Source organism: Aptenodytes patagonicus, chromosome 8 (genome assembly GCF_965638725.1).
Source record: "Aptenodytes patagonicus chromosome 8, bAptPat1.pri.cur, whole genome shotgun sequence".
Classification (NCBI taxonomy): domain Eukaryota; kingdom Metazoa; phylum Chordata; class Aves; order Sphenisciformes; family Spheniscidae; genus Aptenodytes; species Aptenodytes patagonicus.
Genome location: NC_134956.1, coordinates 545948 through 569938, shown reverse-complemented (window position 1 = coordinate 569938; position 23991 = coordinate 545948). Strand labels below are relative to the sequence as shown.

Genomic DNA, 23991 nt, shown 5'->3' with positions numbered 1-23991 from the left:
TTTTGAGACTACAGGCAATAGGGAAAGTCACATAAGGCGTGATGTTGTGTCAACGTTCTCATGGATCTTCATCAGTGACACACATCAGGCCAGATCCTGTTGTACGTGAAAAGACTACAGACCATCCCCATTTTATGGAATAAATTATTTCAGAAAAAAAAGTATTTTCTGTGAATTTTTGCAGCACTGCCATTCCTAAGGGTTCAAAAATCACCAGGCACGTTGAAAAGATGAATTGACTTAAAAATGGAGGAGACGGGTAGTGTTGCCTTTGTTAAGAGCACGGCTTACTCAGTTGCCTTCAGGATTTCCTTTCAGAAACGCTCAAGGCGCTTTTCATGCTGCTCTCTACAACTCTGGGGCAAAAAAACCCCATCACAATTTCTTTTCTTGTTTTTAAAGGAAGTCTAAGATTTGCATAATCACAGACATTGACACTAGCTGATGGGACGCGATTAAACTGTGAGGGCTGGCGATGTTGATTTTGGTGTCATTTCTGTCCTCTCAGGATGCAATCCTGCCCCTACCAAAGAAAACGGCAGCTACGCTCACGCCGTCGGACAAGGTCTGCGAGGAGGCTAAATTATGTGAGGATTTTCAGCAGCCTTTGTCCTTTTTCTTTCCAAATGCAAGGATAAAACACAAGATGGCACTTCAAAGATCATCAAACAGATACCCTGCAAGACAGGTTTGTAGGCAGAGGTGATCTTTTCTAGTAGACCAACTAAAAGAGCCAAAAAAAGTAGACAGGCAGACTTCAAAGCTAAAGGCAAGATGAGGACATCCTCCCTACCCCAACGGTACAGACTACCTTTTCTTTCAGAGATGGTCTGAGACACTTGTTTAACTAATCCCCTACCAAGTATCCTCATTTTGTGTTATCAAGCCTGCAGCTTCTCTTCAGATTGATGCTCTGTGCATCCAAAAGTTGATCCACGTTTTCTCTACGTGCGGACCCTCGCGCACTTACGCCCTTGGACGCTGCCGGCTGCAGCAGCGCTACCGCCACATCTGACACTCTGCAGCACGGGCTGCGGGGCGAGCAAGTTTCATACAGGGATGTGTTACTCTTTCTCACGTGACACGGGCGGTTTCTCCATCATCTCAGTTGCTTTCTGACAGGAGGGCCGAGCCACACAATGTCTGCAGTGCCCCCAGGTTCCCCCCCCCGGAGCGGGGCTGAGTCGTGGATGGGCCAGGTTGGAGCAGCTCCTTCAGGAGGCAGCGAAGGGAGGACAGAGGGCAGCAGGGAACTGAGAAGCTCCCAACACAGGCAATCATTTTATGTCCTGATGACAGAACCAGGTCAAAACGTCTGGTGTGAAGGGCTTTTCTTTTGTGTGAGAAAAATATCAAGTCATCAAAGTCATGTGAACAGCTAGTTTGGACAAAACTCCATTTAAAATAAATGAAAAACAAGGACTTTGATATGAATAGTCTTATCAAAAAGAAAAGCGGTGATTCCAAAAATGCCAATCAACCCTTTCATTTAAAAAATTATTTCATACTATCAGTGAAAACCTAATATTATGAATGACACCAAAGACTTTCTTTTTTGCCTCACAAAATCCTTTCAAGGGAAACAGAAAATCTGTATTTTGGTTACAATCAGATTTCAAAATGACAGAATTTCCCTCCTAAGCTGATTCCCACGCAGCTCTAGATAAAACACAGCCCGGAGCAGAAAGACCTTCACTCGTGTCCTCCCCAGTCTCCCTCTCCTCCACCGCTACCCCACCTCACTCCAAACACTCCTCTGAAGCAAGAAGAGGCTTAGCATCAACCAGAAGTGCAGCTTACTGTCTGCACAGCAGGCATCAGCGGGACAGGGTGCAGCCACCCCGCTGAGTTACGAGCAGCGGTGGGAACGACGAGCAGGAGAAGTGGGAGGGAAACGAAGAAGAGGTGCCCGTGGAAAGCCGCCTGCAGCAGGTGACTTTGGGTGGATGCTCTCATGAACAACAGTGGCTCGGCTTTAGCGTACAGCCAGAGGGGGTCACACAGCCACCCTTCACACTGAGTTTTTATAATGGACTGGATTGGTAAATTTTACTTCTTCCCGTGCCTGTCTATAATCCTGCGCTTCAAGCCAGAAGACAAAATCCGACATCCTTCCAGCACAGTGTTGTGACAGCTTTAAGTATGCTTTGCAGACAGTGAGGGCTTTGGTGGTTTTGACATGGGTAGATTAATTTGCCCAGCAGTGTTCAAGGAAAGCAAAGGAAAAAGATGAAAGAGAGAGAAGAAGGGAGAACGCAGCCAATCTTAAATAATTCAAGGAGAGAAAGACTGGGCCAGCAAATAAGACTTGTATGTTCAGCTTCTGCATAATCCTGGGTAAATCCAGATCTGCCCAGGCCCACTGAGGTCATCTGATATTAACAGACATTAGGTGCCTAAATAGTCTTGAATTCCAAGTCTTTCTATGCCTAAAGCCTAACCTACAAATTAAGGATTTTAAGTAACTAACATCATTGTGGTGTTGCGAGCATCAAGTCCTTTGAAGCTCTCTGCTATCACAGCAATGGGGTCCATATGATGTACAGTCTTATGCCGGTTTTAAAAATCTTTTCTTGACATACCTTTGAGTCCTCCTCCTTTCACTTTTCTTCACACACTTGATAAGACAACAAGTTAAAAAAGCCATGGACATCAGCAGAATGACGGCACAGCTCGCAATAGAGGCAATCACTGCGACCTTAAATCCAAAAGTCTCATATTTTGATATGGCTGCAGCAAAGCAAACAGAGAAGCACATTTCTAAGGTCAACCCATGAACTTATCTTTCACATTTTCATTAAACCATGCTGAATCCTGTCCGCTTCACACTTCTGCTCAGTGAGGACGTCCACGTTAGTATGTGTCAAGATACCAGAGTATCTTGGCTTCAGCTTAGAGCTACGCAAGCCTCAAACTGGGCTATTTAAAAATCTCCTGTTTATAAGCTACTAATGAATTGTTCACAAGTATTTCACCACTGCAACTAATTAAACACAATGCCTTTAGCACTGCAGTAGCTAAAAAGCACAACTTTGTCGGCATATCAAATGCAGATGAGGTAGCAGACTCCTATAAGCAATTGTTAACAAGGACTGGAGCTGCAAAAACAAATACTGACAGGGGTAAATGGGTTTAAAGAAGCCCTTCAGAGCAAGGAGAGTTCCATATAGTAACATCCTATTTGGCAGGCAGGGAACAACAGGTCTTCCCCTGTTTGGGGAAGGATGCAGGATGGAAGGGACAGTATCTGCAGGGCTGAGTGTTCACAGTGACCTGATGTTGGAAGTGAATTATCCAGACAAAAAGAGGAGTGGGAATGTGGTGTGGCACAGCTAACGCAGATCTCTGCCAACTCATCTGGAGCACTAAGCATGTCTTGCTTCAAAACTCATCTAGTTCTTCCAACACCGCGATGACCAGCATCAGAAATGGTTCAGCTGAGCTCCACACAAACCTTTACATTTCTGCGGCCTCTGGAGGGGAGGATTTATCTCGTTTTTCTTTAATGGAGTCTCTCAAATGAGAGATAAGAATAGCTGAGTTTGTGAGAGAGCGATAGGTGTCTAAAAGAGCCATCCATCTACCAGTGATTTAAAATCATACAAGGTCTGAGACACAGACTGAGATTCTCAAAGCTCAGAGGTACCATGTTTTGCTTGGGCCTGCTTCTAGTCAAATTACTAACAGCCTTATAATAAATAAGAAGGAACACAGCCTGAAAGGTAGTTAATGTTGTTGCCATTCAAACGCTATTTGTCAATATGGTAACTTTCCCATGCGGCTGCCCACAGGCAGCAACCTAAAACTGTTCAAAAAATATCTCTGTGTTTCTTTTACAGCAAAAATATCTTCAGAAAAGAATGCCAGGAGATTACAGGGTTTGCAAATATGCTTGCACATTAGTTGGTCATATCTATACATTTTCGAAAGAAGGGTACAGCTTGTAGCTACAGAGCCACAGTTATTCCGGGTACCACACTACCGGAGTCACTATGTGAGATCAGGCATAAATCCGACTGAGTCTTTTCTGTGTCACGATAATGAATTATGTCAGAACACATATGGAGCACAATTACAGTCAGTGGGGGCAACTTTGAAGGAAATTGAATTTGTCTTTTTCCTTGCACAGATGTCTAGAATTAATCTGACCATTGTAGGAGATAGGCAGGGCAAAATAAACACAGTGCAGCCCAAAGGGACTGGGAATGGTTTGGAAAGATCCTTACGCTTGCAGGAGGGCACTCCGGCTGTCCACTGGGTACCGTTCCCTTTCCAAATGCAGGTGATGACGCCTGGTCCCTCCAGCTGGTGCTCGGCAGAGCACTGGAACGTTATCACCGTCCCCACGGCCGTGCCGTTGCCGTGAATGATCTGCAGTGTGCCAAGCTGGGGAGGGAAGACGTGGCTGCACTGCCCTGCGGAACAAAAACAAAGCAAGACAATGCAGCGCCAGAGCCAAAAGCGAAGGTCCACTTAAGTTTTATTGCAATCGGATTGTAAATCAGTCCAAGTTAATGGTCAAAACAAGTAACAGACCTCAGGGCGGGCGATGCTGACTGCTCTGCCAAGTACCAGCCCAACGCCAAACCCCCTTCGGTGCCGTTCAACAGCTCCACTGCCCTGACCCCCGGCGCAAAGGGAGGTTTTACTCGTGTTGCAACATTATCTACTTAGACTGGTACATATTAAACATAAAAATAAATAAAAAAAAGCCATTCTGTGAGCGGCATGGTCTCCTACGGATTCCTGTCTTGTTGGACTCTGTGTGTTTAATTAAGTACTCAGGCTGGCATCTTCCACGCTGGGAGTACTCAAAGCGTATCTTCCCCCTTGCAAACCTCCCAAGATCTAATGGACTGATCACATATTTCAACGTTTCAGCCTACCTGGTAGCATCTTTTCGTGATCCTACAGAAACTTCCTATCTTTCAAGAGCACTGCACCTCTGTTAGTCCTGGCTGAAATGAGCCGGCAGGTTCAAAAGCCACTGAACAGGGCGGGGACAGAGAGAGACACACACATACAGCACGAACACGTTCGACTTATCTCCATTTTCAAGCGACAAACTCTGCTTTATAGTATGTAATTCATTTTTAGTACGTTTTTGTTCATTCGGCTTTTCTCTCTCTCTTTCTTTGTCATTCACACTGCTGTTCTTTGAGGCACGGAGCTGTTCTCCTCTCGGCCACCTAACGTCAGCCACTAACTTTATACATTGGGGTTTATTGTCACAACATTCCTTGTTTCACACTCATTTTAAACACGAATTTTAATGATCGGTCATTAAGACAACATATAATATCCAGATATACTTCAAAGATAACAACAATAAATACATTTTCTGGTTTTGTACCTGCGCACTGACAGAATCTGGAAAGTGTTTTACATAATCTTTTTTTTTTTTTTTTTAATTTACTAAATACCAGCACAGCTTCTGCATCAGAGCCCAAGTTCCCTATCTTTTGCTGGATTTCCAAATGATTTCAGCAGACTCGGAGGCAACTGGGTCGCAGTTGCAAGACCAGAGTTGCAAGCACTATGGTGACACACAAAAAAATTAAAAGGGGAAAATATGCTTCCCACACTTAGAAGCAAAAAGAAATGTAGAGTTTTAATAGCCTCCTTGAGAAGATCTTGACAGAATCACATGTTGATAGCACATCTATTTTATTTTTAATACTAAAACTCCCCCCTGGTCATTAATTAAGCTTCTGCAATCAAACCGCAGCAGACAGGCTTACTACCTATCTTCAATTTATGCCCTTAAAAACCCCAGCCCCCTGGAAAACCAACTCAAAGACATCTCAGCAAAAGACCAAACAGAAACCACAGTGACAATCACCGGTCTAATCTACTAAGTAAATATGTACTGAGGACTAGCTTTTAAAAACATGCCTGTTTTAATTCCATGCAGATCTTTGTTTTGCCACTTCTTTCAGTCTCTTACTGTGGCAGCAGTTCGCCTCCACAAGAGCAGGTATTTCCTAGAGCGTCGTTTCCCTTCGTCTCTTGTCCTTCCCTCCAACATCCCATTACTGTAACACATGGGGTGTGTGCATCGGACAACCTTCCTCCCCACTTCAGATGAGCATTACGAGCTTGGGCTTTTCTTTTTACCTTAATCACTCGGAGACTTACCATGAAAAACCATTGTCCTAAGCTGCAAAATATCTACCTTTTTGCATTTTACACTTTCAAGGCTATTTTTAGATATCGGATCACATACTTAAGAGTTCACGTCGGTGACAATTCCAGCTGCACGAGATGCAGAAAGTAATTCAGGGCCAAATTTGATTCAAAGTACATCTGCTTAGCCGCCATAGCAGCCCTCATTAGACACGTTCAGCAGGCTTGCCGGTTTACCTGGACTCGTTATTCAGCCTCTGCTCTCCAAAGAATAGACCATTTGGCACTGGATCCTTTCTTTCAAGGCATATTTCATTTAATCCAGCATTGGCCATGCTGAGTAACATGTGCAGCTGCAGCTGGTTGCTCTTGACCCTTTCCTGCGCTGTCCTTGCCCATGATACGCCGAGTGATTAAAACCTCTCAATGTCAGTGACCTTGTCAGCATTATTCCTCAGCCATGGATTTTAAAATATTTTCTCCACTTGAGCACTGCAAAGATTTCTAACAGCCCATGTCCCGTGAAGCCACGGACATTTCCTCGCTTTGGCCAGGGCTGTAACAGCACCGTGTCATCCCCAGAGGATCATTCCCGTATCAACGTAACAGGAGCAGGAACCCCAGAGGCTCATCTTAACGACAGCTAACGAGAGCTAAACCTTCGAAAGCTTCTATACCCGGCTTTACACAGGTGCTGAGCTGAAGGTTCATCCACTGCATTTCATGTACCTGCATTGGGCCAGAGTAGAAATACCATTTCTTCTTCTTCGCCTAAGAGCTTTTCAACGCAATTTCTTCCCACCAAAGTCAAAACATTAAACGTGTCACTACTTTTTGCTTTTTACAAATGCCTTTATTGAAATGCATAGATGGATTTTTGCCGGTATGACTTTGTGAATTTTATGCAAGTTCGGATGTAATATCTCTGGGCAAAATTTGCCCTAATTTTCATCAGCAATGGTCTTCTAACAACTCATTTGTAAAATAACTCCTGTAAGCTCTAGCATCCTTTGCTATTAACTGTAATGTTTTTGTGGTTACTTGCTGCATTCACTGTTCTGCTAGGTTAATTTTACCCTTCCATCTCCAGAAAAACACTGTTTAGTAAGCTTCCATCCTTGTATTTATATAAGCAGATGTTCCATATAGATTTATCCTTTGAATACTCTTCAGGCATGTTTATTTGACTAAATTTACTAAAATCAAGAACTTTATCATTATTTTTTAAAATATATTTATATTTTTGTTTTCAGCTGAGGCTGGTGTTTGAGGCTGCATTGCCTCCTGAAGTAAAACACAAATACTGCATAAACATTTGTGCTGACCAGATTTACATCTTGATTTATATTTCTTTTCTAAATATCTAGAAAATACCACGTTCAGGTCTTGGGTTGCAGTAACTGTTAGCACCCAGAAATGTAAAATTGAATAAAACCCCTAATTATTGCTCACGTAGCTTTTGCAATAGCTGCCTCTCAAACCCCACAGATTCGTGCCTGACAGCCAGCACCTAAAGCTAGGAGGAGCGCTTGAGGAATTAACAGCCTATCAGCCATTTCTACATAGTTTGTAGTAAACGGGAGAATTCACGATGTGTTGTTTCGCTTTGATTAGCTTCATGGCATCGTTCCTAGACTTGATATGTGTCTCCAGCGCCTAGTTCCCATTACTCCTCGCTGTCGTTCTCCACTCCCAGGCCCGTGCTCTGCTTACACTTCCAGATACTGGCTACTACTGCCAAGCTCAAGAAGAAAACTCACTTGCCGATACATCCCTATGAAGCAAAGGCTGGACATATTTTTATAATTTATTTTGAAGTCCAAGAGAAGTTGTGAGAACTCTCGCTTGTTCATTTTACTCATTGAAAAGGATTAACAAACCGCCTTGTCCACTCTGCGTACCATGCCCCCGTACAGCATCAGCTCTGGTGAACCGGGATGACCATCAGCCATCGGCTAGCCAATTCCCTTCAGGGCACAAAGAGCTGAACCCCTTCAAGTTCCTGCAGCTACTTCTGCAGCTTCTTGTAAAGCAAGAGCTAATTTATACAACTGCATTTCTTAGTTTGGCTTCACACTAAGAGGATACCCAGTGTTCAAAACGTATCTGAAACTGCTGCTACCGTCTGCCAGCACAGAAGGGCATTTGCTATAGCAAATAAACAGATTATTTCATATGACAAATAACTGTCCTCAAAGTAAAGACACTAAAGTGTAGCTTACTCCATAAATTCTTAATTCACCCAAACCACTGTGTTCAGAAATAGCCACATACATGATTTCCAGGCACTGAAAAATACAGAGTAATGCAAGAATTAAGACAAAATAATCCAAAATATCTCTTCTCATGCACAGACAGGATTATCTGTATCGCAAAATCGATTTGTCAGAGTTACCATATGGTTTCATTGTCAGCAAGCTGCGGATTTATGTTTTGCTGATAAGAAAACAGAAATGCGAGAGCAACCTAGGCACGCTTGCCCGTTAAACATTTCCTGTGCTCCTTCCATAGCAAAACATAGAGACTAAAAAATCAAATACATCGCATAAGTATATACCAAAATGATCTAAAACACAGCAATAATTACCTGAAAGCATGTTATTAAGGTTGCCACTCGCTGTTTGTGCAGAAAGGGAGCGATCCATGACTTCGCCTCATTATTCCCATACACACGTAACTCAAGCCTTTGCGTTGCTTATTGTTGACTATTTAATGCAACTAAAACACGCTGGAATGACCAGATGCCAGAAAGAGACAGAACATGAGGTTCTATAAACCCTGCAGAAAATAAACGTGCTGGTATTATTTCTGCAAGTCTATTTTCCTACAGAAGCATGCCTTAGAAATTAGTGTCCCTGAAGTCACAGGCATAATGCTGAACATCCGCAGCAGCCTCACAGAAGAGCCCTTGGAAGAGCTCGCTATGTCAAAAAGCAAAAGAAAAGCAGCTAGAAGTGAAATATGAAATAAAGCAGATGTAGTAAAGCATCTTGTGTGAGTGAAACCACCTCGCCCCAGCATTGGTCCCCTTGCAACCGTGCCTTCGCTCCCTCCCAGAGCTGGCCGTGAATCCTGCCAGGGCCGAGCACTTAAGTGCACAAAGTGCTGCAACAACAAATGGCTACCAGGAGGAGCTTATCCTCCCGCTAGAAAATTCAGACACTGGCACGGCTTTTTAAGAAATTAGTGTTAAACATGACACCAAACCAGCAGTAAAAGAGAGGAGGGGAGGTCCAGGCTTTTGAAGCTGCAGAGCTTGAACAAGGTCCCCAGCTGTGCTGCAGCCACCGGGAAGCTTCCTATGGAGACCTCCTACTGCTTGGTGGCACCAGGTAATGACCTGCTGCAACCTTTTCTAACAAAAGCACATGTCAGCAATGGCATAGGCTGACCTTTCCTACCTATTTCACTGGTTTCCGAGAGTCACTATAAAGCCGAGACGCTGGAAAGCTGTTATAGACCTCTCTGCCTTCCAACACGTGGGCACGGCCCTGCAAAGTTATTCCCGTGGGGGGGGTTTCGGAGGTCCAGGTGTGGCACAAATCACATGCACCAAAACACAGCCCTCTGCACACCCATGACTGTAAGGACCACCTTCGGCGGGCAGGGCCAGGCTTGGCCATCACTGCCCAGGGGAGCTTCACGCTCTGGAGTCTGATGGAGACCTGCAAGAACTGCAACAGCAGCCACGCTGGCAGCTGTTCCCCGGGGTCAGTCCCATGGAGGAACCATCTGGAGAACTGCGGACAGTGAAACCTGAAGGTACCTACAGAAGACATCTGTCAGAGCACATAGTCTGAAAAAAGAAATGCAACGTGTTAATGATATGTGGGTCTTGCATCTGCCTGATTTCAGCATTTCCAAATGAAAATACTCCCTAGAAAACATTCTGGGTTTCTATTGAAAAATTAATTTTAAAATTGTGAAAGAGGGAACCCGATTTCTGATCATTCGCACAGGCCACCATTAAACACTCATGGAAATGCTTTTTCAAAAAAGCTCATTCTCCCATTGATAAAGAACTTCCATGCAATTAAGAGAGAAGGAGGGAAGGAGAGAAAAAAGGTATTTGAAGCAAGTTTCTTTTCTGTGTTTACACATCCATACTGAAATGAGCTCTCTGCTCACACCTGTGTTACAGCAGATACCTTAGGCTCGCTCCTACCAACTTCCCTCATTTTTTTTCCTGTTGTCTGTTTTGTAGGTAAAACTGATTTTTCAACACACTGTTTGCAATGTAGTTAACAACATGCAATAGTTCTGCAGCATGAAGGGGTGCAGGGGTCCATATTGGGACCAGTACTGTTCAGTATCTTCATCAATGACATAGCGGGATCGAGTGCACCCTTGGCAAGTTTGCAGATGACACCAAGCTGAATGGTGCGGTCGACACGCCAGAGGGATGGGATGCCATCCAGAGGGACCTGGACAAGCTCAAGAAGTGGGCCCGTGTGAACATCATGAGGTCCAACAAGGCCAAGTGCAAGGTCCTGCACCTGGGTCGGGGCAACCCCCGGTATCAATACAGGCTGGGGGATGAAGGGATTGAGAGCAGCCCTGCCGAGAAGGACTTGGGGGTGCTGGTGGATGAAAAGCTGGACATGAGCCGGCAATGTGCGCTTGCAGCCCAGAAGGCCAATCGTATCCCGGGCTGCATCCAAAGCAGCGTGGCCAGCAGGTTGAGGGAGGTGATTCTGCCCCTCTACTCCGCTCTGGTGAGACCCCACCTGGAGCACTGCGTCCAGCTCTGGAGCCCTCAGCATAAGAAAGACACGGACCTGTTGGAGCGGGTCCAGAGGAGGGCCGCAAAAATGATCAGGGGGATGAAGCACCTCTGCTATGAGAAGGGCTGTGAGGGAGTTGGGGTTGTTCAGCCTGGAGAAGAGAAGGCTCCGGGAGGACCTGATTGCGGCCTTTCAACACTTAAAGGGGGCTTCTAAGAAAGATGGGGACAGAGTTTTTAGTAGGGCCTGTTGCGACAAGACAAGTGGTAATGGCTTTAAACTAAAAGAGGGTAGATTCAGACTAGACATAAGGAAGACATTTTTCACGCTGAGGGTGGTGAAACACTGGCACAGGTTGCCCAGAGAGGCGGTGGATGCCCCATCCCTGGAAACATTCCAGGTCAGGTTGGACGGGGCTCTGAGCGATCTGATCTAGTTGAAGATGTCCCTGCCCACGGCAGGGGGGTTGGACTAGATGACCTTTAGAGGTCCCTTCCAACCCAAACTAGTCTATGATTCCATGATTCTATGACTCCCACACCAGGCTGAGTCTCATCGGTCGCATTTCGGGCAGTGTTGCTTTCCTTCTCACCACGTTCAGGGTCACTGGCGAGGCAGGAGCCCCCAGGACAAGTGAGCACATCTCAGCATCCTGCATGCTTCCTTGCGTACGGCCAGTTTCTGTCAGGAGTGCTTCTGCGATTTCAGTTCAGCAATGGCAGCGTTTGGGCAGCAGCTGCTATCGGACAGAGCAGGGTCCTTCCTGGCTCGGAGCAGGGAAGGGTGCACGTACAGAAGGAGAGAGAGGCAAATGCATCCAGAGAAAAGAAAGAAACAGCACAATGTCAAACGCCACACAGCTCTGAAACACAATGCTGGCAGGAGCGCTTGCCAACATGACCTTTTCAGATAAGTGAGCAGAAGCACAGAGCAAACCACTGTTGGATGCTGGGGACACTTCAGTGGGAATCTGATCCTCCTGAGCCTCATCCTCCGACTGGACAAAGCTGGTGTGAAGCCGGCGAGAAAAGAAGTCGTGGGCAAGGCATTAAATCACCTTGTCAACACGGCTGAGGTGGAGCAGGCACTGGTGCTGTTCCCCGTGCAATCCAGAGCTTGCTGGATGGCTGCACCCACTTCACGTGGGGCTGCCGGTTACTCACTCCATAGAGCAGCGATCCCTACATCCAGATGGGAAAATACACAATAATGTATTGACCATTGCGCGGTCTTTGACAACTCAGGGTGCCCTTTGGTGGATGAAGGATGGTAAAGCCTACTTCAAGGTCTTTTCATGCCTGCTAAGTTAGCAAAAATTATCAGATAGCAGCAAATTCTTGGTTTCCATCTCCGAACGAAACCCTTGCGCTACGCTGCTGCAAAATCTTACATCCAAATCTGAAGCAGACAAATTCGGTTCATCTCTCTTTACGATACTGAGCCTTTTTCTTTTCCCTCTCCCAGCATTTTTCATCTGGCTTTTGAGCTGCTCAGCGTAGTGAACAAGTTGTAGCAAGATTTAGGAGTCAGCACTAAACACTTCCCAACCCTACTCTGAAACAGTAGAGGGCTGCAAGCAATTTTAATCCATGTAAAATCCAAGCTACATATCGCCCAAGTGCAAGATTAGGGTTTGATGACAACATGTGCGATCCGCTCCTATTTCAAACATGAATAATGTGTAGGACTGGTGTAAAATGATTCTTATTCACGTCTTTTATGTTACTCTTTTAAGAGAGGATTTGTTCCAGTGACCGTACTGCCATCTCCGTGATTGATTTTTTTTGCCAATTTACATCAAAGTCAGGTTATTCTCATCTGTAGATTTTACTCTTGGATCTAGCAATGAGGGCAATACTGAATATTTCTCTTCTTATGGGAACAATTAAATGAGAAAAAAGAACTAAATGAAAAATGAGGTATTTGATGAAGTCCCCAGTAAAGCAAGAACAGATGGGTTTTCCGTGCTTTACTAGTCTGTTTACCAACAGAATTGAAAAAATAGGTTATGACACTTCTGAAAAGTTAATAATAGTGCAACTTTCGAGAACAGGAAGGAGCCATTAAACCTAAAGCAAATTAGAACCGTTCATCTATTTACCTCTTCACCATTACTTCCGTAATAAAAAAAAAAGTAATTTTAGACCTATATCTATATATGTATCTCCACTATAGAGCGCACCAGAATTATGCTTTAAATCAAACTGTTCCCAATTAAAAATCACCTCTGGAAGTGATGCCAACAGTTGCTTTTGTGACCAATTGTCTAGTAAATGGAGCTTATATTCATAGAATCATAGAATCGTAGAATGGTTTGGGTTGGAAGGGACCTCTAAAGGTCATCTAGTCCAGCCCCCCTGCCGTGGGCAGGGCCATCTTCCACTAGATCAGGTCGCTCAGAGCCCCGTCCAACCTGACCTGGAATGTTTCCAGGGATGGGGCATCCACCACCTCTCTGGGCAACCTGTGCCAGTGCTTCACCACCCTCAGCGTAAAAAACGTCTGCCTTATGTCTAGTCTGAACCTACCCTCTTTTCCTTTAAAACTACTACCACAACAGGCCCTACCAAAAACTCTGTCCCCATCTGTTTTATAAGCCCCCTTTAAGTACTGAAAGGCCGCAATCAGGTCCCCCCTCTTCATCATTCTAAAGCAGATAATAAATAAATTCTATATTTGCACAATGCAAAGTTTGTGGCCTAGTTTCTAAAACAAAGATCAGAGATTAAAATTAAGAGGAATAACTTGAAATGAGCTTTTCACCTGCACTTCAGCTGAGACCCTGAATGTATCAAATGTCCTGGGGCAGACAGACCCGATGGGCTGGTGATCTCACCAGGATGCAACCAAAATCCACCGCTCCAGAGAGCTGAGTCCCAGCGCGCCGTCCCCACCAGGCAGCGAGGGGTCCAGCCCTTGCTGTGCGTGCCTCCAAAGTCTGTTAGCACTGCTTCTTGCATAATAAGCATTGGTATTTACAAGAAGGAGAACAGAAGTAACTGGTTACACAATACCACAGTCTTCTACAGATGGTCCTCAGCCTCCCCCGTGCATCTCTACACCCGCAGTCTCTGGAGAGGTTCAAATCCAAAGCAAGATGTGAGTGTTACCCCAGGATCTGTCACCCCATCTTTTAGGGAAAGCCAAACAGAATCAGGGATGTGAGAAACATAAAGCAAGGCAAATGAATCCATCAGCTCAACTCTGAATTTGAAATTTGCAGGTCAGGAATCTGTTTCTATATCATTTTCCTTCTCTCCAGGGAATAACAAAGACTAGGAGCATCCCCGCACCTTCCCTCAGCCATGTTTTGAGAGGCACAGCCTTGCTGGTGGAAGTGTCCTTCATGAAACATCAGGCCGGTGAAGTCTGCAGGTTTATATTTTCAACTTTCGTCATTATTTTTCCCCAGTGCTCATGAATAACCTCTCATTCGTTAAACCTGTGCAGCCAACTGTAACATTTCTGCAGACAGTGCAAAGCGATACGATACGTGGGCTCCATTAACCAGACCCTGTATATTTTCCAGTGGAACTATGATGACCAGAAATGTTAAAATTTTCCCTTGTCCATAGTCGAGATAAGAGATTATCTTGGACCAATGCTCAAAGCATTTCTCATCATCACAGTAACTGCAAGAAAACAATCACCGCAAACGAAATAAAAGTTAAACAAATATGCTACAGAAGGCCAATGATTTTGGGAAATCCAAATTTCAGCATCCAACTCAATATTTAGCACCTTGCTAAGAGGTATCAGGTATCAAGAGGAAAACAGACAAGTTTTACCAGCAGTCTGTCTTTGGCGAGCCCTTCTCCATGCTCATACAGGAGCCTGACGTGAGAGAGAACCAACAACCGCTTACGAGAGTGAAACTATTTCAGCAACCTCCCTTCAGGCAGAGATGATGACGGGCATTTCTGGGGCTGGGGAAGGCTGCGGGCACTTGAGCTGTAGGAACTTGAATTGGAAAACCTGACCCTTTTGTCTGAAAGGGGATGCTCTGACAGAATCCGCTCTCTTGCTTTTGTTCCCTTTAAAACGCAGAAAAAAGAAAAATGTCAAAATCACCTTGTCCAGCCAGTTCTAATAGAAATGTCTTATCAGCACTCATCCTACCAATGGGCCCAAGAAAAGGGCTCGCTGTCAGAAAAGCTTCAGCTCTGTGGCTTTTCACCTACAAAATGGTTTAGCACCTCTAAGGATCTCTGCAAAACCCTTCGGCTTTTTCTCTGTAGAGCAGAGAACTTTTTTTTTAACACCTAAGTGGATCAATTTTATATTTAACCTGAAAGCCAGCTGGTAACAAATCCAACATTTTCTGGCTTCCCTTAATAATTATCGAAGTTTTGTCGCCAAAATTAAACATTTCAATAGATCTTCGGTAAACTGAGCAAGATTCAGATTTTACTGCTTCTTGCAGATGAGGAAGCTAAAATAGAGAGAAACCAGCTGCAATGTTGTCCATTAAGCTCTGGATCTACAGATTCAATATATAAATCACTGGTGCTTCTGGTGACCCCCAGTGGGCTGCACGGACGAGCAAGAGAGCTGGGCAGAGCAAAGCTAAGAGTCTCGGGAATTAAAGGGTACAGGGTAGAAAATTATTATCTGAACACACCTGATGGAAAAATGAGTCTGAATACCATGCCCTGGCAACATCAGACACCTCCTGCTTTTAACATGGTTTTCAATAGTCTATTTAATTTGCAATAGACAGGGTAGAAATTCAGCAATTCCTTGAAAAGCTATCCACTGGAGAAGCCAAAAGAAACCTATTTTCACAAGGAAAGCATGTGTCTGTTAGGAGCCGTAGATGGATGAAGGATGAAGGATGCCCTACTGGACAATTCGACGGGGCAGAGGCTGCTGCTCGTGCCCCGCAGGAGCCCCCTGCGCTGCCGCCCGCTCGGCCGCCCTTTGGGGAGCCCTCCTGCAACGTCCCCCTGGAAGGAGGGCAGCATCCCCATGTGTCTATCGCCCGCACCCTGACACACTCCCACTCCTCACCACTCGCCCGGGCACGAGGGAGAAACGGAGCTCAGCCCAGCAGTTGTTTGGCCCCCGCGCAGCCAGTGACGGCTCCGGGTTATCTGCCTGCAGCAACCGTTTGGTCTGGTTTGCCTACAGCGGCGTGCAAACACGCTCGGGGTAATGAACATGGCTGATAAGAGCAGATGTCCCTCGGTGATGCGGCCGATGGCCTCTTGCTTCTGCGTGACGTTTGCCAGGCTGGGCACAACCTCGGTGGACGGCAGAAATCCCTGCCGGTGGGGGAAACACGAGGCGAGCGCTGCACCGACGCTGCCTTGACTGAAAAATGCTCGAGTGGGAAGGGTCCAGAGCTGCCCAAAAACCACTTCAGGCATTAGAAAATTCACGCCCAACATGAAATTTTAGGTGGACCAGAAATGCTTGCTACTTGATGGTTACATGCTCATTTTTGGCCAAAAAGGCCCAAAACATAGGAATTACATTTGCACAAAGAACTTATTTGTAAAGAATACAGAAACTTTTCAACCTTTTCTCTTTGAAACTACTTTCTTGTTTTAAAATGGGCTATTGAATATAGGTTCGTTTGTTTTCTAGGGGAATTTCCAACCATCCTGTTAAGCAAAACCAACCTGAATGATAGAGACCTTGCCTGCATTTTCTCTCCCTGGCTGGCCTGTTTTGGCTTCTGCAAGTCCTTTTTCCTTCCCAATAGCAAACTGAGCTGTTCCTGTACTTGGTTTGCTGTGTTAAGCTGCTAAATGTGCACCACAGAGCTGTGACCCGGCACTCGCAACTGTCAGCAAGAATTTCTGTGAATAATTGATTTTTTTTAGACACCAGTCTGAAAAAGTTAGCAATAGCATGCAATTTATTATGGTGATAGAAATCATTCATGGACTGAGAAACTAACAGCCAGATTTAAAAACCTTCTCTGCAGTTTCATCACTTTTTATTTTTCTTCTCTCCTTTTTTTTTTTTGCTGCTGGGTTCGGCTTTCCTGTTCCTAGGCTTCACCCATGACAGCAGAGGGGCACGCAGCCAGGAGCTTGGCCACGGACACGAAAGCAACCTGCAAAACTGCAACGTGTGAAAGTCACGCAGCATCCTGCCAGAAACCATTCAAGCACGGCAATGATTAACGGTACGAGTCAATAAGCACATCTGCTTTCGGCCTCCCCGGCCAGAGGAATTAGTGAAAGAAGGCATGAAGATTGACGGGGATGCCAGTAAAAGGACAGGGAACCAGTCCATTGTGTTTACTTTTTCCCATTAAAAAAGTCAATGATTGCAGGTGAGTTATACGCAGAATGACAAGTAGTTTAAGTGAGTAGATCAAAGGACAGCAGCCCCATGCCCTTCCCTTTCTTGTACTGCACGTGTCTAAGAAACTAAGATCTGCATCAGGTAATTCAGCTAAATCACTGGCAGCTTTTGGACGGCCAGAATACGGGGCAAGGATAGTCTCGGATTCATATTTAAAATGAGTGAAAAACTTAGTCCCAATTTATATTTCTGTATTTATTAACGATAATGGGCCCAACACCAGAGCTCTCTCTTGCCTATGTAAAAGTGCCACTGGCTTTGTGGGGCACCTCTTTTAGAGCAAAGCAAATCCTGTGTGTCCAGTCCAGACGCCTCGTCTGACCCAACCAGCTAGCAAGGTTGTAGTCTTGGAGATTACTGCAGCTCTGAGGAGAAACTCTCCTGGGTATAATTCTGCTCTTTTACATGAAGGCATAAATTTCTGCTCTCCTGAACGGGAGAAATCAAACAACAAAACTCCCTCCTTGCACCTTCTTCGGCCACCCCAGCCCAAAACATATTCCCCAACACTGTCTCCCAGCCCACACGTGCGCTCAGGTTTTTGTACACCATCTCCTGCCTTCACCTAAGCTCCTGTCCCCATTTTCACCCCTCCTCAAAATAATTCACAATCAAAGACTCTCTGCTTAGGAGACTTGTACATGTGAGCAGCATTGTGTTCGGCTTTATTTCATCCTAGAAGTAATAACTTAATAATCACTTCCAGCTCTGTTAGAGGAAAAGCAAGCACTTAACCCATCCTCCTCCTCTACGAGTGTTTCTACCAGCCGCTGCTGCTCCGATTTACGCTGATGCAGCTGCGAGCGCTGCCTTCCCGAGCAGCCCAGGGGCTGTTGGGCCAGCACCTCTGCACCTGCCAGGCTCTGCTCTGCTGGCAAAAGCCTGTACGTAAACCAGGCACCAGCTCAACCCCGTCTCCGAGACCCTCAACAGATACAGGAATTGATTTATTTTGGTGAGCGGTTGCTCATTCTGCAACTTCTGCATTTCTCACTGTCATCTTAAAACAAACAAAACGCCAGAGAGGCAGACTTCCACCAAGACTGCAAAATCATCTCTTTGTCAATCTTTTGATCCACTGAGCTAGTCAAAACTGCTCCTCAGAATAACACACTTGCTTATCTGCGACGGCATTTGAAAGACAGCGTGTCAATAAAATGCCTAAGTGAAAACTAGCAACTGTCCTACATGTTGGCTTGTACCCGTCAAATTATTGAAGGCAAGATTCTGTAGTGCCAGGCACATAAAAAGGCAGTGGTAATCATGACTAAATAAGCTAAATAGTGCTAATTTCAGCACAGTTAAAATTCTCTTTGTTGCAGAGTTGCAGACTTGCATTGGGAGGCTCCGCTTTCTCACGGGAGTCCAAAGACCTCAGTGGAACAGCCAAACCGGCAGCGTTTCGGCCCTTCAAAATGGACCACGTTTCTGGTCACAACTAACCCAGAAAGTGCTGGATTATCAGATGTCATTTGGGTGGTTTTCTGTGTTTTGAGGCTGACTTCTGATTTTTGAAATATCAATGCTTTGGGTCCAAAACATCCAGCTCACTTCATTCCCTAGCTGAAATTCAGAAGTCTAGACATAATTAATCTCTATAACCTAGGTAATTTAAAAGTAGCTAGGACAAAGTATTGGAGAATACCACAGAGAACAATCTCGCAGCTTGGAGGACTGTGCCAGAAGACCTAATAACTCTTTTCCTTCTCTATTTTGTACCATTCTAGAGTTTTTATGACAAGCACAAAAATCATTCCCTCAAAGCAGTAACAATGCCCAGTGCAAATGCCTAACCACTAAGATTAGCATCTTGCAGTACAGGAGATAAAACCAATTAGCTGAAATTCTGCAACTGTCACTTCTTTTACTTTATTTAATAAAAGGTTTTCACTTCGATCTCATGGGAGAAAAAGGAAGGAGAAATAACCCTGAAGAAATTACAAGCCCATGTATTCCAAGTTGTGTCACGTCCTGCCCTGTGGAAATGGAAATTCAGGATCAATGTTTTCCTTCCCAGCCTCAGGATTGCAGGAACAAGCTGAGAAACCTCCTTGCAGCCTCTCTGCAGAGCAGCAGTGCTCTTGGCTTCGAAGAACAGCTTTGCTTTTGCTTTCCTGGAAGAGCAACTGTAAGTTCTCAGTGACATGATTCTGCACTGGCAAGGAAACTCACTTCAGAAAAAAAAGTTGCTCCTAACAAAAGACCAGACACCTCAAGCCAGGCCAAAGACGATACATCCAGCCTGGTAGCTACATCCACCATGGCCACCAACAGTCACCCAGAGTATAACCGAGCAAATCCATGGTGATACCTCTTCCACCCTCCAGCAAACTGCTGCTTGTGTCTGTCCTAAGCCAGAGATTAAGTCTCTTCCCTTAAATGGTGTCTGCTAGATAATTTCTTCCATGACTTGGTCTGGAGGTAGCATTCACCTCAGCAGCACGTTCCACCTTACCTTAGGCAGCCTCTCTTCTTCCCTGGTTTGGGAAGGCAGAGGGACGAAGCAGAACCACAGCTACAGACAACAACCCAGCAGCAAGAGACCTACTGATTTATAACCTGGCATAACGATTCTTTCTGTCGTGTTCTGTATTTCTTTCCTACACTCCCTCTGTCTGTGGCTGCACCGATGTGTTCGTACATGTATATGTTTGTAGAAGTATGTGCTGCCCCAGTCTGAAAGAGCTACAGGATTGCATTAAGGAATGATGGAGGAATCACAGCAAAAACCAAGGTACCACCCTGGAAAAACAGAGGGCCAGAGCCCCTAGCTTCAGCAACACGGAGACTAAAAATAATGATACACCTTCATTACTCCTTCCTCTTTTTCCTATTTCACCCAAAGAGCCCCCAGTATAATTTGAGCAGCTTCAGAGGCAACAGCAACTCAGTGGCAACGCAGTGGCTGGGCTGACGACAGCACCCCCGCTTCATGGCAATTCCCACAGGGCAGGAAAGCGCTCAGGTCACCGCTTACATGAGCATTTCAGAATTTCAGAGGCTTTTCCAGATAATATAACGAGCCTGGCAAGAGACGGTCGATGAGTATCCGTCCATAGTAAACTACCGCAGAAAGGCAATAATACTGTAATGCTGCTGTGACAGCAAAACAAACACAGTACGATATGGAACACATAAAAGCATCTGTATCATTTAAAAATATAAGAGGCTGAATTGAAGAAGGCTTCTTCTCAGCTTCGAGACGTTTGCTGCACTCTTCCCCCACGCCATGCTCCTGCTCTGCACGTTTGCCCTTCTGATGCGCAGAATATATGAGCGACACGCTGACCTTCCCAAGGCGTAAGTCAGGCTCCCACAGCTCCTTTTGCAGCTCCTCCGCTGCTGAACCTCCTCGAGCAGAGGGTGGTACCGTTCTCCCTGCTCAAGGTGAGACTGTCAGAGGGAGAAACCAGTCCTCAAAAAGTAGGCAAGACCAGGAAAAGCAGAGGGTGTTTGAATTTCACAGCTGTGTTTCAGGAAGCTGTAAGACATCAGGCTGTGCCAAGGAACTTTGTTTAACTTCTCTCTCATTCACGCGTTAATTCAAACAGAAATCTTGGCACATTTTTTTTTTTTCATCCTCTGCAAAAGGAACGCGTGAGGGAGTTTGTCCGTGCAAATCTTTATTATCACCCTATCGCTCACGGCCTGAAATTTTTACAAGGGGGGCATTCAATCAAAGCAGCATGAAAAATGATCACCAGTAATAACATGATACAATGAATGATACTGTATAACAGTTGCTATCGGCTTTCTCTAGAGGTTACTTCTCCAGCAAATACTGCTGCATAAATACAACGGTCGCATTTTAAATTAAGCATCCTGAACATGAGTTTAATTTAAAATTATACAACAAGTAGTCATAATTTTAGCTATCTAAGCCACTCGGATTTAACAGCAGCACGTCCACCTAACTCAATACATTTGTAGTAACAAACGGGTATTTAACGAAGGTGAAATCTGCACAGACGGTGAAGGCCAAGACAAACCTCCATAAAGTAGCAGGGCAATGACAGGAGAGGGGACGGGGGAGCACGACACCCAGCAAAGGTCTGGCAAAGCCCCGTCTGCCACAAGCATCTCCACTGGTCCTACAACAGATGCAGCAGCTACGTGCAGGCATAGCCATGCCCTGATCCTGCGTACTCCCTTTTTACTCCAATTTTGCACCTTACTAAGAACTCCTGCTCCACAGTTTTGGTGTAGTTGGTTTGGAAAAAATGGAGTTTGTTGTTCTGGTTGGAGACATAGCTGAGAGAAGCCAGGTTTGTAGATACCTGAGGGATTAACCGAGGGTGGAATTCTAGTCTGAATGCCAATTTTTTTTTTGGTGGATCCCACATTTCTGGGAGTTTTGCCACAGATCTACGTAGGGCAAGATTAGCCTAGGCAGGAACAGAAAGGCTGAGTGTAACATGGGACATGCCACTTCCAAACCTCACCTTAATTGTGGGCAAATCTAGCCCCAGAAGACAATTTGACACAACAAAGAAAAGCAGCCAAATAGACATGATTTTACAAACGAAAAAAGTCAATAATGAGTAACATTAGCATGAAACTAGAGCAACAGGGTCTACACTTGTGTTTGAGTTGTTAATTCTCTAAGTAGGTTTCCCAGAACTTGTTTCACATTTTTAAAATGAACTGCTCTATTAAATTCAAATTAAATGCACAGTTAAGCACATTCAGTGGATGCAATTTAAAGCATTGCTACACTGTTAGCCCAAACACGTTTGCTCATTTCTATCAGCACAACAAAACCAGGTCATTGATAAGGTCTGTTAGAACTGCACGAGCAAATTAAGTCGCGGGGATACGTGGGGACAGGCTGCGAAGGAGAAGGAGGTCCCTGAATTTCAGGAGCGCTCAGCCCTGCTTGCACTGAAGCCAGGGAAAAAACCTGTCTACCCTGCGATCTGCAGTGTGGCAGGGAGAAACCTGGGCGAGCGGCGCTACGCCGAAAGCAGCTCACCCGCAGCCGCACCGAGCTCCTGCAGGCTCCTTCCACCCAACCTTGCTCCCAGGCTTCAGAGCTCGCTGGGGCTGCGACCAGGCGGCTCCCGCTGCCCGAGCCAGCGGAGCTGGAGGCCGCGGCTCTGACTCCCTCCCGGACCCAGAAACTCGCAGAGGCTACAGCCCCCGTGCAGTGTGCACATCCCACCTGCGTCAGGGCCAGACCCTCTATCAGTTTCCATTACCATCAAGTTAATCAGACCCATTCGAGTCAAAAGAGGTTTTGAAAGGATGGTATGATCAAATTGAGTAACAAAACTGAGGGGGAAGAGAGAGAAAAGGAAGTAAAAAAGCTTTGACTGGTTTCTCATGCCACTCCTCGGTGTATTATCCTATTCCATTAAAACACGGATATCTTCATTTTCTACCCAGTCAACTTACATTTGCCCAGAGATGATTTCTTTGAGGACCAGCAGCTTCCAACAGGCTGCAAGAAGGTATGTACCGTACCCCTTCCCTCTTTAAAAGTATACTTGGTTTCACGTTTGCCCAGCCCTCACAGCTGCGAGTCACTCGCCACCGCAGCACCCCACATCCACTCAAGTGAGCCGACTCCAAACTCCCATAAATTAACCCCCGTGCTTCCTATTTAGAGCAATTAAACCACAGCGGAGGCCCAGGCAGCGAGCTGCCACCTCGCCAGGCCCTCCAGCGCAGGACACCCCATGCAGGGCTGTTTCCCCAAATTGCTACCGGGGCTCCAGTAGCCACCTCCGGAGGCATCTGGGGTGACCCGCTGGGGTGGCTCTGGGGAGGGGGCTGCTGTATGAAGCCTTGCTTAGACACCCATCCCTGGGGGTGCCCGGGGAGGCCCTCACCCTGCCTGACCCCGCACCCCCAGAGCTGTCACCGCAGCCTCTCTCCGCAGGAGCCGTCGTTCCCCGCTCGGCACCCGGAACGCCCCGGCAGAGCCGTTTCAGGGCCGCCGGGAGCCCGCCAAGCCCCCTCCCGTGCCCGGGGCGGCTCTGGGACACTCGCCCCGAGGCGCTGTGTCCCCGAGAACTTCAGGGTGGGGGCCAGGTGCCCCCCCCCGTCCTCCGCGGCCGCAGGGACCGGCCCCGCAGCGGGCACAGAGGATGACGGGGAGGGTGCCCTGCCTGGAGGGGGGGGTCCGGAGCTGAAGGCGGGGGGGGGGATCACGCAACCCTGGCCGGGGGGTCCCGCGTCCCTTCCCGGGGGACACGCACGTCTGCCCAGGGGGTCCCTCATCCTGCCCCGAGTACCCCGCATCGCTACGCGGGGGGGGGATCCCGCACCCTGCCCGGGGTCCGCCGCTGCCCCCGTTAGCATCCCCCCCTCCCGGTGCGACGCAGGAAGGAACTTGTGCGCGGAAGGATGCGGGACCCTGCAGGGCCGGGGCCGGGGCCGGGGCCGGGGCCGCGGCCGCGCTCGTACCTGTGTATCCGCGAGGGCCGCCGCTGTCCCGCCCGGGCGCGGCGGTCCGCGGCACGTCCAGCCCCGGCGCCGTGGCTGCCGGCATGGCTCCGCCGAGCCCAGCCGCGCCGCCCCGCGCCTCCCCGGCAGGTGCAGCCCGCGCCCGCCTCCGCCCGCCCTCCGCCGGGGCCGGGCCGGGCCGGGGCTGGGGGGCGCCGTCCCGCGGGAGCCGCCGCCGCGGCCCCGCCAGCCCGCGCCGGGCGCCCGCCCCGCGGCCCCTCCGCCGGCACCCGCGGAGCGGGAGGAGGAGGGGGAGGAGGAAGGCGGGAGGCGGCGGCTGCTCGGGGCTGGCGGGAGCCCAGGCGCCGCCGGAGCGGTTCTCGCAGCCCGCTGCGGCCCCGGGGCACCGGGCAACGCCGTGCTGTGACACACCCCC

The 23991-nt window shown here is 47.1% G+C and overlaps 1 protein-coding gene across 1 annotated transcript in view; it reads right to left on the bottom strand.

Annotated features, from left to right (window-relative positions):
- SUSD3 (sushi domain containing 3) overlaps window positions 1–23661 on the bottom strand; it is a 35247-nt gene extending 11586 nt beyond the window's left edge. Inside the window, exons 1-3 of the mRNA XM_076345889.1 lie at window positions 23577–23661; window positions 4227–4415; window positions 2583–2730 (exon numbers count right to left, since the gene is read on the bottom strand). Coding sequence (XP_076202004.1) covers window positions 2583–2730; window positions 4227–4415; window positions 23577–23661 — 422 coding nt within the window. The remainder of the gene's footprint in view (window positions 1–2582; window positions 2731–4226; window positions 4416–23576) is intronic.
- Window positions 23662–23991: the final 330 nt, after the last annotated feature.